The 14,304-nt window shown below is 45.5% G+C and overlaps 1 protein-coding gene across 2 annotated transcripts in view; it reads left to right on the plus strand.

Annotated features, from left to right (window-relative positions):
- Positions 1-4,856: 4,856 nt before the first annotated feature.
- CYYR1 (cysteine and tyrosine rich 1) overlaps positions 4,857-14,304 on the plus strand; it is a 58,959-nt gene continuing 49,511 nt past the window's right edge. Inside the window, exons 1-2 of one of the 2 annotated variants that reach the window (XM_069785300.1) lie at positions 4,857-5,007; positions 7,272-7,377. In XM_069785300.1, the coding sequence (XP_069641401.1) occupies positions 4,920-5,007; positions 7,272-7,377 (194 nt within the window). In that variant the 5' untranslated portion in view covers positions 4,857-4,919. The remainder of the gene's footprint in view (positions 5,008-7,271; positions 7,378-14,304) is intronic. The other variant, XM_069785301.1, reaches the window with a different exon arrangement.

Consider the following 14,304-nt stretch of genomic DNA (forward strand, 5'->3'; position numbering starts at 1 on the left):
AGCTCTCCATACTATTTCAATGCTTTCCAACATAATTGAAGGTTTGGCCGATCATTTAAAATACTCTGTAGAAGGAATGTGAAAAATAAGTGACCAGGACATCGATACCACATTTTAACATGGTAATCTCCAGCTTGTTGCTCATCCCCTTGCATGCCTTCCTCACTGTCATTCTAAAAAAGGATGCTTTTCACAAGAACTTACCGTTGTCCCCTAAAACCATGTACAGGACAAAATTTTCAAAATAACCCCCTGAAATTTAAAAGAGAAAAAAACCCCAAACGATTATTGGTCAGATGATAAGCTAGCTCTCCTACTACCTTTTACTTTGATATTTAACTCACTCACTTCAGCCATGGATTTCATGAGTGTTTAATGAGATTTCATGGATGTCATCAATGTTTAATGGCTAATGCTTAGTTTCAAAAGGAAATAAAAATCTAGTTTTGATTAAGTTATTATATTTCTGATTTTGATCCAGTCAAATCATACATCCTCAAAAGCAATGTAGGTATTTAAGAAAGACTGTTTAATTACTCAGATTCTGAATTCTACTGAATTACAAAAAAAAAAAAAAGATTGTTTGGGAGGCAGGGGGTTTGGAAGAGAAAAAACACCAATGCTAGCACCTAAACCCAAGACTGCTGTGGTTACTGAATTTTCCCTAGATGTTGTTACTGTTTGCTAAGCTTCATCAAGCACTATTGATTAGTTTATTAAAGAAATGTAAGCATACAAGTGCCTGTATTTTTAAATAGTGTTTATCAAGTCTGAATGAAATTCAGCCTTTCAGCAGATCCCTACTGTCAGCATAGGTTTATAAATCACTGTCTGGTGCTCTACCAGAAAGGATACAGCGTTTTTGAGACACTCCTTGCTCTTAATAGAAATAATGTAAAAGGTGTTCCACTATTTCTCTTCCTGTAGGCATATGCATGAAGATGGTACGAACAGGGAAATTTCTGACTTGCAAATAATTAAAAAACATCTATCTATCTTCTTTGCTGCCTCGAGCTTTTCTGTAGGCAAAATGTAGGTAAAGATTTCACTAGCTTTTATGCAAGTTTACAAAAACAATGTATTTCTACCTGCAGAATTATTCTATTCTGTAGAATATAACCACTACACTGCAGAGATTACATCTACCTTAACACGGCAGATATAACTGAAGGGGCCATAAGATATGTTGTTTGCTGCCTAGGAATAATGGCATTCCTGCATTGCTTTTTGTGAGCTTTACACAGCAACAGGCAGGAGTGTTGAGTACATTTCCTCATGTGACAGAGACTGGCAGTCTGTGCAGAGAAGAACAAGACTGTCTTGTAGCCTTCTAGGAGCTCTGCGATAAATTCTCCAGTGTCAAAGATACAAGCAGCAATCAGAAACCCTGAAGGAGATAATAAAGTGGCTTGTGTGGAGATAAGTAGCAATGTAATCATAGACAACATTTTTGAAAAAGAAAGCAAGCATGTATGTTTTTGTCTTATAGTCATTAATAGTGTACATGTAACTATATGCCAATACTACAATAGACCTAATGCGTGCTAATGGAGTGGTCAGGAAAAGACATGGCACTGTCTCAAAGGAGAGCAGAGTCTGATATTGAAAATCCATTTTAAATATTGCATTTAGCATTCAGGTCATCCTCAGAAGAAGGTTTAGCAGAAAGAGCATCCCAAAGTGGCAATGAAACTGATTAGAAGTGCAAAAAGATTTCCGTTTAAAGGAGGAGAAAAGATTAAGTCTTTTTGACTAGTGGCAAGATAAGTAAAAGGAGACAGAAGTGAATAAGAAATTAAAAGCCCGGTCCAGCTAAGAGTGGAGTCATTGCAAAGCCTTTCATTAACCTCAGAGGTTGGAGTATGACCTCTGTCAGCTAATCCTGGTTGTTCTTTCATGGTGTAGGAAAAGAAAAGATTCTGAATGAAATGTACAATGAAATTATATTTGCCATCTGAAGTACAGTGTATCTGTTGTACTCCCTACCGCTGGACATTGACACAAGGAACCTACAGGAAAACAAGGGTGACAGTTACACTTCTCCCAGGTACCAGAGCAGATACAGGCACCACTCCTGACTGAGAACCATGAACCTGAATCTTGCAGAGCCAGGAGGAAAAGGCAGTGCTCAGGGATGGCTAACGCTCAGAAAGAAGATGAGACTACCCCTTCATGCCATTACAGGATAAGATGGGGCAGAGCTAAACAGACATCTTCCCAGCCGCCCCTCTTTCCAGAACCAGGCATTTGCCCAACTCAACAGCTCCCCTGCTGCTGCAAAGTGTGCTCAGGCTCTTTTGGAGAAGCTCAGAAGTTGGTCGGCTTGTCACGTACTTGAAAACATGTAGAAGATTCATCATTCCTCATGTTGAGCCAGTTAGCAGCTTGAGTTCAACAAGAGACATCTTTAGTGTGTATATAAGATATCCTGTTAATTGTTTTGAAGTGATTTCTCTAGAGGTAGTCTAGAGGTAAAGCAGTTTAAATGCTTGTCCTAAGCATGTGCCTTTCTATTAAGTTTCCTCTAGTGCTCTATGTGTGATAATTACTGTTTCTAAACTGCTAATTAAGCTTCTAGAGACAGAGATGCCTGATTATAGTGAGTTTCAAAACACTAGTGCACTGGGAGCGGGATTTTGTCTTGAACTGTGCCTGAAGATTAGCACTTCAGGGCTTGTGCACTTAATGTTATCGATCCTGCATGCTTCTCAAAACCATCTTTCAAAAAACATTTCTGGTAAGAGATGATTTTGTCATCATGTGGTGCTGATATGGAGTTTTATAAGGAGTATTGTCGTGGCTAGGACCTTAGCTCTAATCTTTTGTTTTTCTCTGCTATGAATTAGTCTTCCTTTAAAATCTCTTTATGAGAACACGAAATAGGTTTTGGTCCCAGAAGGCCCTCACCTCACCCCAGCACAACCAGATGATACCACCCTGACATTGTTCTCTCTCTTCTCAGCCTTCTACAAATGTCCTCCATGATACTGGGAGGAGTGGAAAGATTAGGAGACAAGTTAAGCACGCCTTCTTCCAGCAGATTCCTTCATTTTCAGAGGAGACAGTAGAGCTGGAATGACGAGCAGGCCCAGGGCTACGCTTGCTCTTCTGGGTGCTCTTCTCACCCAGGCAGCCCCTCAACCTGCCCGTGACAACCCATTAACAGGAGCAGCACCACACCGCCCCAGGCTCTTAGCCTGGTTTACTCGCAGGGATGGGTTAAAGGCTGATAGCACAAGGCCAGAGGATGTTTTGTGATTTTCCCCACCCCACCCCCCCTTCCAAGAAAAAGAAAAATCCACAGGAGGAAGCAGGTAAAACCTTGGACTGAAAGCTTCTCACTGTTTATTTTCAACATTAATTTGCAGATATATTTCCCTTTGACAGACAGACCTTTCAATCGTTTGTCCAAAGGACAGTACTTGGGAAGTAATAATTAGGGCTGGGGAGTGTTAGAGAGGTTCAACGGACTTGTCGCCTGCTGACAGGAAAAAGTAACAGCTACAGAAGGTCCACAATGTTGTTAAGTGCAAATCAGTACTGATGCCAAGCATGCTATGCTGGCTTACAACTACTAAGCAATTTTACCCAAAATTTTTGGGAAATACTGAAATGTGACTTGCCGAGAGAGCTATGAAGGGGAGGGCACTGCAAGGGAAGGAATCAACAACAAAAATGGAAGAACAGAAAATAAATACCAACAAAAGGCTTTTCTAGGACAGACTGGCATCGTGATCAAAGATGATAAATTAAAACAAAAACCTGGAGATGTCGGTTTCTGCGAGTTATCTACCAGATGCGAGTCTCCTTTATTTGATAAATTCTTTTCCATTACTACCAATGCTACCTATTGGCAAAACCTGATTATTTTTTCAAGCTTTTGTTCAGGGACAAACTGTGGCCTGCAACCACATGAAGAGAGAGGGAGCAGATGCAATTCCCCTGAAATCGTTAACCCACCTGGTCCTAGTTTTACTCTCAGCAGCTAACATATAACTGAAATTTCCTTTCATACGCTTAATTCAGGCTGCTGCATAAACTAAGGGATACACACTGCAGGGTAGTTAAAAACACGAGAGGTTGTTTTTCTTTGTTGACAGCCAGGTTCTGGCATACACTTGAAAAAAACATTCAGCTGTGCATTGATAAAACAACCAGCTTTCAAGTGATTTGGCTTGGTGGTTTGGGGTTTTGTTGTTGTCGTCGGGTGTAGAATAGCTAAATCCTTTAGAAAGAATTTCGTTCTGTGTTTCTGTGTCAGCCTTCCTCTCTAAGCTGGCAGCGGCAGTTAAGTCCTTTATGAGCAGAAACACCTGTGGATGTTTCTCATTTTTGTGCACATACTTCAACTTTTCGAAGGGCATTCCTCGACCTGCAGCTCTTCACGCAAAGTCAGGGCTAACCCTTGCGTTCTGTGAGACCACGGGGGTAAACATCGTGGTCCGTGGCACCCCACCTTCACCAGAGCGCGCCCCGTCCCACGCACTGACTCCGCTCTCGCGCTTGCAAACACGTCACGATTTTAATCCCAGTGTACAAACAATCGCGGGTTTAATCCCAGCAGAAAACCCCTCGAGTGCAGCGTTCGGCCGGGGCGGCGGGAGGACGACGGCCGCAGCCTTTCACGCCCCCTCGGGGCTCCCCCCGCGGGCCCGGCCGAGGGCGGCGGGCGGCGGGGAAGCGCGAGGGCCCGTGCCGCGACGGGGCGGCCCCGCCGCCGCCGCCGCCACCCACGGCGCCGCCGGGCCAGCGCGGGGGCGGCCCCCGGCGCGGCGGGGGGCAGCGGGCCCGGCCCGGCCCCGACGGCGCCGCCCGCCACCGCCACCCTCCCCACCCCGGCCCGCCACCGCCACCGCCCCCGGCCCGCCTCCGCGCCGCGCCGCGACGGGGCGGTCGGCGGCTCGGCGCCCGCCGCAGGCATGGAGGCGGCGGGGCGGCGCGGCCCGGCCGAGGGGCGCCCCGCCCGGGGGGTGCTGCTCCCCTCCTTCCTCCTCCTCCTCCTGGCAGGTCAGCGGGGCCGGGCGCGTGCGTGGGGCAGGGGGGAGGCGCGAAGCCGCAGGCAGCGGGTGCGAGCGGGGCTGGGAGGGCGGCGAGGGCCGGGGCCCGGCGGTGGCCCCGGGCCCGGCGGTGGCCCCCGCGCCGCCCCCCCCTCGCCGGCAGCCGCCGCGGGGAGCGGGGCCCGGCGGTTTCAGGCGGAGGCAGGGGCTTTTCCTCGTTGTCGGCGGCTGAATTGGCAGCCGCAGTCGGAAGAGGCTCGCCGGGGTGTCCCAGCGGACCTCTCGGGCAGGGTGTGCTGCGCGGCGGTCCTTCTCGGGCTGCAGGGCGGTCAGACCCGCGCCCTTCGGGAGAGACGCCGTGGGGTGCCCCGGCCCCGCGCCCTGGGGCAGGGCGAGGGCTCCCCTGGGTTCCGCCGGCTTGGGTGAGCGAGCGGGAGCGGGAGCGGGAGCGGCAGCTGCCCTCACGTCTGGTCGAGTCTCCGTGCTTGGCGGGCGCGTAGGGGCACAGCCGGAGACGGCAGCGCGCCTGCCAGAGACGGGTAACGGTGCAAAAGCCTGAAGCTGCGGGCGTGGGGAGTGGCTCCTGCGAGGGCAGCAGTGCAGAAGCCTTGGCACGGGGGGTCCCACACGCGGGCACGGCCGTCGCTCCGCGTCGCTGCTCCTGCTCAGCGGGGCCCATGCCAGCCACTGGCCTCCTCCCTCCTTCTGGAGGTTGCCGTTGCTCCGGCTGCCCACATCGGCTTGTTGCGGGGGTCGGTCTTCAGACCGATGGGCCAGTTGTTGCGCTTTTTCGTGCATGTGCGTTTCTTTAATACAGGGGTAATTGCGCAGCTTTAGGGCGCAGCTGCATGAGCTGGCCCGTGTGCCGCGTTGCACAGCCCTCTCCTGCCCTCACCCTCCCTTGGCACTTGTTTTGAAGCAGAGACCAAGCATGAGCAGGTTCAGAGAGCTGACCTGCTAAAATCTAATGAGCAAGGTGCAGGTTTTGGGATGGATCATCAGCATGAGCCATTCACGGCAAAGTACCCTCCGTGCGAGGTGGGAACTTGCAGCCAGAGGTGGGGCAGGAACCGGAGCGTGGCGGCAGCTGAGATGAGGTGGGGTTGCTCAGATCCCCGCGTGCCGAAAGTTGGGCCGGAATGGATGAAAGGCAGTAATGGGACTGGGAGAGTGGGAACCCCTTAGCGTGATCTGCTGCCTGGGGAACGGGAGCCACAGCATACCGGGAACGCAAAAGCAGAGTTCGTCATCTTTGTTTTCAGGTCTCTGCCGTGGCAGCGTGTGTGTGACCAAGAGGTCACCGAGGGTGATGGTGCACGGGGTAGGGAGTCTGTTTGGACTCATCCAGGCTGCAGCTGAGGTCCTGGCAGTGGGGAAGGAGGGCCTGGGATGAGATGCGGGAAGCGAGGGATCCCCGAGGAGGTTTTTACAGGGCAGTGGCAGTACCCAGAGACTACGCAGTGTTATTTGCTTGGGGGGGACCTGACTTAGGGCCTTGAAAACACTGAATCGCAACAGCACAAGAGGTCCATAGCTTTAAGATAGCTTCTCATGGCAATAAAAGGATACGTATTCTTCCGTGCTTCTTAACTGTGAAACAGCAGTAAGACAGCTCTTTACAATTTGCATTGTTCCTCAGTCCGGCAGACCATTGCTGCTGGAAACGTTTGTGGCCCCGGCTGGGCAGGACAGTCTTTGGCAGGGGGACAGAGAGGGCACTGCTGGCCCCGGTGCCGGGTGCTGCCGTGCCACACTGGACGTGGCCCTGGCGCTGGAGCGGAGCGAGGGGAGCCGCTGCCAGCTGGCCGGGGATGAGGGAGCCCCAGGCAGCTCTAATTTACACCCGGGGCTGGGGCTGGGCAGGGACTGTGGGAGGTAGCCAGTTCCCAGACAGCTTTCTTCTCCTCTCCTGCAGCTCAGCGAGACAGGCAGCCGGCCTCAGGTTTCCCTCTGGACTCCTTGCTGGAATGGAAAAAGGTGATCTGTGGTGTCTTGATGTTTCAAAATGCTCTTTTTATTTTAAATGCTGAAATATGAGAAGGAACTGATACAGCCAGCTATAAAACACCCATATGCAAAGCACCTAACTCTGAACTTCCTACTGAGATGCAGAATGAGTGGGAATAGGCTGCCATTAAGATTACAGGGTCAGGTCACACCTCTAGTGAAGTCCTGTGATTGTATAAAACTGTTAGATTGCATTTTCTTTAAAGCTGTGCTGTACAGCATTTTTTGTTGCTGCCGTTTGACCGCATGAACGTTATTTTTATTCAGCAGAAGATTGTCTGGCTCAGTGTGATAATGACTGCAAAGCTTACTGCTGTGATGGGACTACTCCCTACTGCTGTTCATATTATGCCTACATTGGGAATGTCCTTTCGTAAGTATATTTGCACTTTCGAAAAAACCTGATGGGCTGTGTTCATGGACTTGATGTAAACTCAGGCTGTGGGAAACTGTTTTGGCAATAAACAGTGGCAGGGTTTGGGGTTTTTTGGTTTTGGTTTGGTTGGATGCTGGTAACAAACATTGGTATTTCTCTAAAGTCTCATGTTGCATATATCTTTGAAGCATACCAGAAAGCTTGCTAAAATTGAGGGTTATGCCCTTAGCTTGTGTACAATAATGTAATTTGTGGAAGTAAGCTTTAGAGGTGGCGAAAACTTTGTTTCAAGCTCTTCAGATGAAAAAGACTGTGAATAGAAATCTTGTGGGTTGTGTTGAAATGCTTTGTTACAATACCTGAGTTGAACCACTATTCAAATGACTTGGATTTGAGATTCTTTTTGCTTTGAGTACCTTTTTTTTCTTTTTTTTCGCTCCCCTTTTCTCTTTATTGACCTGTTTGGTTTTGTTAAATGGTGTTTTGGCTTTTGGTGGAATTTATTGAATAGATTCCAGGTGAGGGTAATCTGACCCTTTAACGCTGTGGTATGAATAGTGTGTTTCACAGTGCTTAAAAAAAACACAGCAGGTGAAATGGAGTGGTTATGAGTATTTCCTATTCAGAGGAAAATATAGGAGTAAACTGTTGATTAAAAACATAGGCTCCAGTGCAGCTGTTTAACTCTGCATCGGTGAGGAAGAAGAGAAGCTTGCGTGCTAGTGGACATGGCTCTAGGCTCTAGGCTTAATTTAAGTGGCAACCCATAAGTATTACATTCATGTGCAAGGACAAACCTAAAAAACCCATAAAATGTTGTTCTTCAAGATGGGGCATCTTACCTTCTGTTTTGTCAACCCCACCAGTAATTTCCTTAAACTTTAGCATGCAGTCTGTGACATACTTTTGGTTTATATTCTTGACTAAAACCAGAAAAGGAAAAAGCGGTACATCATATGGACTGCTCAGTGCTTGGGGAGGAGTGAGTGGAAAGGTTGTAGTTGCTTTTTCTAAAAAGACTCCTCTGTTGCAGGTTTTGTTTGAGCCGTGGTACCTGGGGAACATGCCAGTGTTGCCTTCAGCATATTTTATAGCACTTTGAAGGAGTAGGCAGAATGATGGTATTTTAATACAGAATTGATCCACAGTTTTTAAAGCAGATCAGACACTTCCTGGGCTGAAGTAAATAAAATGATGATAGAGCATCAGAATCCTTCATTCCTCTGGAAATGAAAAAGCATGTACTTAAGATTGATTACTGTTGGAGAATGACCAGTGATTTTTATTCCCACTCACACAGGGAATGTCTGCTTTGATATTTTTTTTCTTTTCTCATTCCAAAATTGCTTTCCCATTTATATGCATGGAAGGAGGTGCTGTTTTGAATACCTTAGTCCAGCTCACATGTGGTTAGGAATGATGGACCCAATAACATGGGTTATCACATTATAAGGAGGAGGCTTCTGGATTTCATCTCCCACTTCCATGTGATCATCACTGGCATTTGTCTAGCCTAATGTCAGAGCTGTGCTTTGGGAAGGATCGACCAGGGGATTCTTTAGAGTGACTGCTGAAATGTTCAAACCATACCTTCAGGACCAGGTTGACACCTAGTCTTTTGTGTGTTTATTCAACAAACATAAACAGCTATCGAATTAGAGCTGAGTGCGAGTGGCTCTGACACATTAGAAGGGTTTTTGTATATCTGGATAGTTTTGAATACCAGAGGGGCTCTTACAAGTGCTGTTTGTGACAACATGTCTTGAAGGAGACATTTGATTTTTGAATTTTTTATGGTTAAGTACTTCATTTCATAGACTCGAAGACCAGTCGGGAGTCATTATATTTCTCTGACCTGACATTTTGTGTGAGTGCGCCATAGATTTCCCCCCCCCCCCAAAAAAAGTTGGTTTGGGTGTGTCTTCTTTAAACATGTGTAATCTCATTTTGAAGACTTCAGGCATTAATGAGTTGACCCATCTGCCCTGGTAAACTGTTCTGTAGTTCATTTACTAACATGGCTGGGAAATTTTGCTGGGAAACGAAGGTTGAAATTCCTACTGTCAGCTCTTAACTTATCTGCGAGTTTGAAATGTGGCCCTAAATAGTCATCATGACAGCTCTGAACATTATCACTGAGCTGGGTGAACTCTGTCAGCCTCACATGTAAGATTTGCTTTGTTTTGCTTTGCCCTGTTCAGGGGTCAATTCTTTGGCCTTCCTTTGAGCTCCCTCTAGTATTTTCACTTCCTTCTCGAAGTGTGGCTAGCAGGGCTGAGCACAGGGTTTTGACAGAAGCCTTGCTAGGATTATTTTTTCCTGTATCTTTCTTTGAGTACCTATTTTGAAGCATGTGATGATCACAGAAGACATAAATGAACTTAGCAATTTGTTCCATCTCTAAGTCATTAAGTCACAGTCTTCAAAGTATGTCTACTGCTTTAAGTCTGCAAACTGTTCTTTGCTAGGGTTACTAGCTTGCATATAGTTACATTGCAAAAGATGTTATTGTGACTTTAACTATGCTCCATAAGAATAACCTTCCCTTTTCATTATTTGGCACTATATTCGTCTTTTTTTTTATGTGCAAGCTTTTCCTGCGGAAGTTTCATGTTGCCGAGCCCCCAAACGACAAACCAATGAAATTGCATTAGAAGATGACACGATCCCTGCAATTTGGAAATGGCCACTACTGACCTATCTGCTTATGTCTTTCTGTTAACAACTGTGTATTGAAATCTTTTAAAGAACCATTTTTAATCCAACAAACTATGTGTCCTGATAACTCCATATAATGCTGTTTTCTTTAAATATCCTTCCTTTCCCGTGTCATCATTTTTGATCCTTCTGTCTGCACCAAACAATGGACTTCATCTGCGTGGGTGCTTTCAGAAGTGCCTTTTTACTGTCTTAAACACCGTTAGTAGTCCTCAGTGTTGTATTGGCTGCTCTGCTTCTTTAGAGGTTGCCTGTCCTTCTTCATTTGTTTACCACTAATTTCTCTGCTCTCTTCATTCTTTATAAATCTGCATGTCTTTCTGAAATTTCTCTTCTTTATCTTCTCTGGAATCTTTTTTTTTTTTCACAAGCGTAACTTTCTTGAAGTTTTGGAAGAACCTTTTGGTGTGCAGTAGGTTCTTTTTAAACAATTCTCTGTTTTGTTTCACGCCTATCACTCTTCTCTTTCTAGACCCATATATGCCAGCAATTGTGCAAACAGACTATAAACACCAAGCAATAATGTATATACTGATTCTAAAATGAATTACGTGTGACTAGATCATGATCATTGATACTAAGTTGCTTGTAGCTTTTAGGTGATTAATTAACTCTCTTCACTCATTAAAATGAGGCTCAACATTGAGATATTTCATGTAGGGTTTTAGATTTTTTTGATTTTAAGAAATTGTCATCTTTTTAGGACACCGGGGAATTTTTTTTCTGTAGTCAGATGAAGTTTTCAGCAAACATCCTCCAGGCTGTGTGCATCTGTGATTAGCCTGTTTTTCTTTCCACACATGAAGAACAGATGCAAAGTTATTGGCTCACTCTAGTATTAGGATTTCAGGGCCTGTAAGAGATGTTTCAGTAACTCCATCTTTAGTTGGAGTACAGGTATAACCTGTAAGCATTCAAGGTCTGTGATTGAGTCATCTGTAATCCCATGAGCATCTCTAATGTAAAGTAATACGTCCTTCCTCCTCATCCCCCCCTTCATGATACCCTTTCAGAGCAAGTTGCTGCAGCATTAATGTTCCAGCTATATTTCCCTTCCTACTAGTTTTCAATAGCTACAGCATGTCATTATTTCCTCTGATGCATATGCATTTCCTCCTGTTTATTTGCTCAGCATCTAGTGCTTAATAGTTAGCCCATCTAAAAATGTTTTTTTCTTGGACAAATTACAGATTTATGTTTGGACTTGAGCAACATAACAGAGCTGTGTCTGTGGGATGAAGGAAAAGGTGCAGGGATGCTCGAGTGCTGAGGCTGTTCCTCCAGCCCACTTTTCACTCCCCACCAGAAGAAAGCTTGAAGGCACACTTCCCAGCCTTCAGCGTCATCCCAGCCCTTTGAATCAAGAAACTCAAACTGCCCTCCTCCTCAGAAGCTAGTTTCTAAGCTATTGAATCATTTGTGACTGACCTTTTATCAGTTTCCCTGTGCTGCATCTGCTTCTGCAGCTTGGTACCAGGCTAGGGACTGCAAGGACTGCAGCGTGCTTTCTCCATGAGAGATGCTCCACCTTTGCCCACAACAACAGTATCTCCCTAACTAACCAACTGGCAGCATTTTGCCTTCTGTCACTCAGAGGAGTTGGACGCATCTGGTTATTGCCTTCAGTGCCAGCTCCTCAGAGGTGGGAGTCAGTATGAAAGGGGTTTCTTCTGCAGAACCCAAATTTTTCTGTGTGAGTGTTCCTCACAGTGCTCTTCGTATTTGCTTTTGAGAGGCCCCAAATTGTCTGGCCCTCATGCTTATCCTGGTGGCTGTTGGATTTTCTGTGGGCTAATTCCCAGTTTAGTCTTTTCCACCACATTGTGCCTGGTGTTTATCATCGCCCACAGGTGACTTTTGAGCTGTGGGGAGCTCTCTGGGCAGAGATGTTAGTAGTTGCATGCTGTGGAGGGTGGTTCTGGATGCTGCCTTTGCTCTTTCACAGCACTTCACGGCCAGCAGCTGTGAGTTGATATGAAATAATCCCAGATTCCAGGTGAATAATGGAGCAAAGAGGACAAATAGTCCAGCTGTTCTTTCAGATGAATACTGCTGGGCCATTTGAATATTCATGGAAATGAAGGGACTTACACCCTGATTTGGCCCACAGTATTTAAGAAAACTCATTGATAAAATATTCAGCCCCTACTGATTAGTCCATATTTTCCTGGGTAAGTCTTTAAGGGGTGTAAACTGGAATATTGGCTTAAGCAGAAGAAGAAAGCTAAGATGCAGTGATGCTATGTTACATTGCAAAGTGTATGAAGTTTCTTGGTAAATGTCTTAAGAATGACTTACTCTAAGGCAACTTTTATTTAGAAAAACATAACAAAATAAAACAAAACGCGTGATTCGAAGGACTTCAGAAGTAACTGGAGGAAAAAGTAAATAAAAACTTAAGAGAACTGTGATCTCATTACAGGTAGTGGATAGTGATTTGCAAGAGAGTAGGTGGAAAAATCTTGCCAGAGATAATGAGGATGCAACAGCCTGTTTAGTGACTGCTGAAATATCAGGTGTTACTTACGTGAACTTAATGTATTTTGGAGGGGGTGAGTTTTTTGGGTGGGTTTTTTAAGTCTAGAGGTTGCACAGTGGGGCCAGGAAGTAAGGCAGGCAGGCAGAGAGAATGGGAGGAAAAGAGGCAGAGAACACATTTAGCATAAAAATCGTGTGCATGCCTCAGCCTGCAAAACTGAAGAAAAAGCCATGTGTAGTATATCTAAGTGTGGCAGTTGGCATGGAGTACTTTATATCCAGTAGTACTTTTGAGAAAAACAGCTGACCTCAGAGAATGCCTTTTTTGTTCGTGAAAGGAGGAATGTCCCTTAAGCTGATTCCCTTGATACGAGAATATGGGATGGAGGGTGGGTATGAAGGAGGAGTGCACCAAAGGACAGAATTAATATTTTAAGAGTTAAGAATATAGAGATGTAGCCTCTGGAGTTCATAGTGAATAAAAAAAATTCAGGAAGCTTGGCATTTTCTGTAGATTCCAAATAATTAAAATTAGATGCTTTGAGGCATCCCACAGTAAATATGTGAAGCAGCATATGGGTTGGGGATGGTTCTGTGTCTGCACAACAGCTGTATGTTGCTCTGCTTAAAATAAAATTGTGTTCCTCTTCATCAGTGTAATGTTCAAAATTTCCCATGATTGAAGCATTTGGGGATGATATGTAAGATTGCAATTTACCTGGGAGTTGCCATTTCATGCCTCTGGCTCTGTGAGTTCTGATACGACGCCAGAGGTGTGCCAAAGGCCTGGTTCAATAATTATATTTTTCATTTCGCTTGAGTTTTGGCTTCTGATCAGGAGAGTCTTCGTGAATGAGCAGGTGGAGCAGAGCCTGAGGATGCTTGTGCTGAGTGCTGGGGGCTAGCTATAAATGTGTCATTGGTAAGGGCAAGACTGATGATTAGACTAAAACTATTTCCCTTTCATTCTGTTTAAGAGGTGAATAGCAGTTCAGCCTCTTAATCCTTGGTCTTCCGCATCTGGAGTACCTGTGGAAGCATGCTATTCATGCTTCAGCCTGGGAAAACCTCTGTAAGAGAGGCATCCAACTCTCTCTGTGCAGGGGGTTGATTAACCACAGCTTAGGGGAAGATCTGGGACCACATTTTCATTGTAAGATCTGCTGGAGAGAGAACTGGTATTCGAAATGTGACCTTTGCAATGTGTTTGAACTTCCAGTTGTTTTTTGTTCCATGCCTATTGTCCCAGTTCATACCCTTCAGCAGAGAATGTGCGATCAGATTTACAACCAAGGCAGTATCTGCTCTTGATGACGGCTGCAGAGGAAACCCTTGTCAGCACCAGAATTAAAACACAGGGCGCCTCTTCTTTAGCCTTTGGTGTTTTCATTTCTGACCCTGTGTTGTGACAGGCAGCTCAAAATGGGAAAAAAACTGTTTTGCTTGCCAAACGGCAGCTCTCAAAAGATAGCTCTTGCTTCAAGTGTCCCACCTCTCTTTTTTTGGGTGTGTGAGTAACTGTTTTGAAATGTTTGGGAGTAACTGGAATGGGTTCTTTTGTTTGTTTGATCGTTTTTGGAAGTTCAGGGGATTTTATTTTAGTAGGTAGCCATAAGAACTAGAATACTTTTTTTGTGTGAAAATTGGCAGTCTTTGTAAACATGCAAGTTCAGTTGAGTTGTTCATAAGAAAAAAGGCTAGCATGGTTTTGTGCTAAAACTTGCATTG

This window comes from Haliaeetus albicilla, chromosome 6, assembly GCF_947461875.1.
Source record: "Haliaeetus albicilla chromosome 6, bHalAlb1.1, whole genome shotgun sequence".
NCBI classification, from domain to species: Eukaryota; Metazoa; Chordata; class Aves; order Accipitriformes; family Accipitridae; genus Haliaeetus; species Haliaeetus albicilla.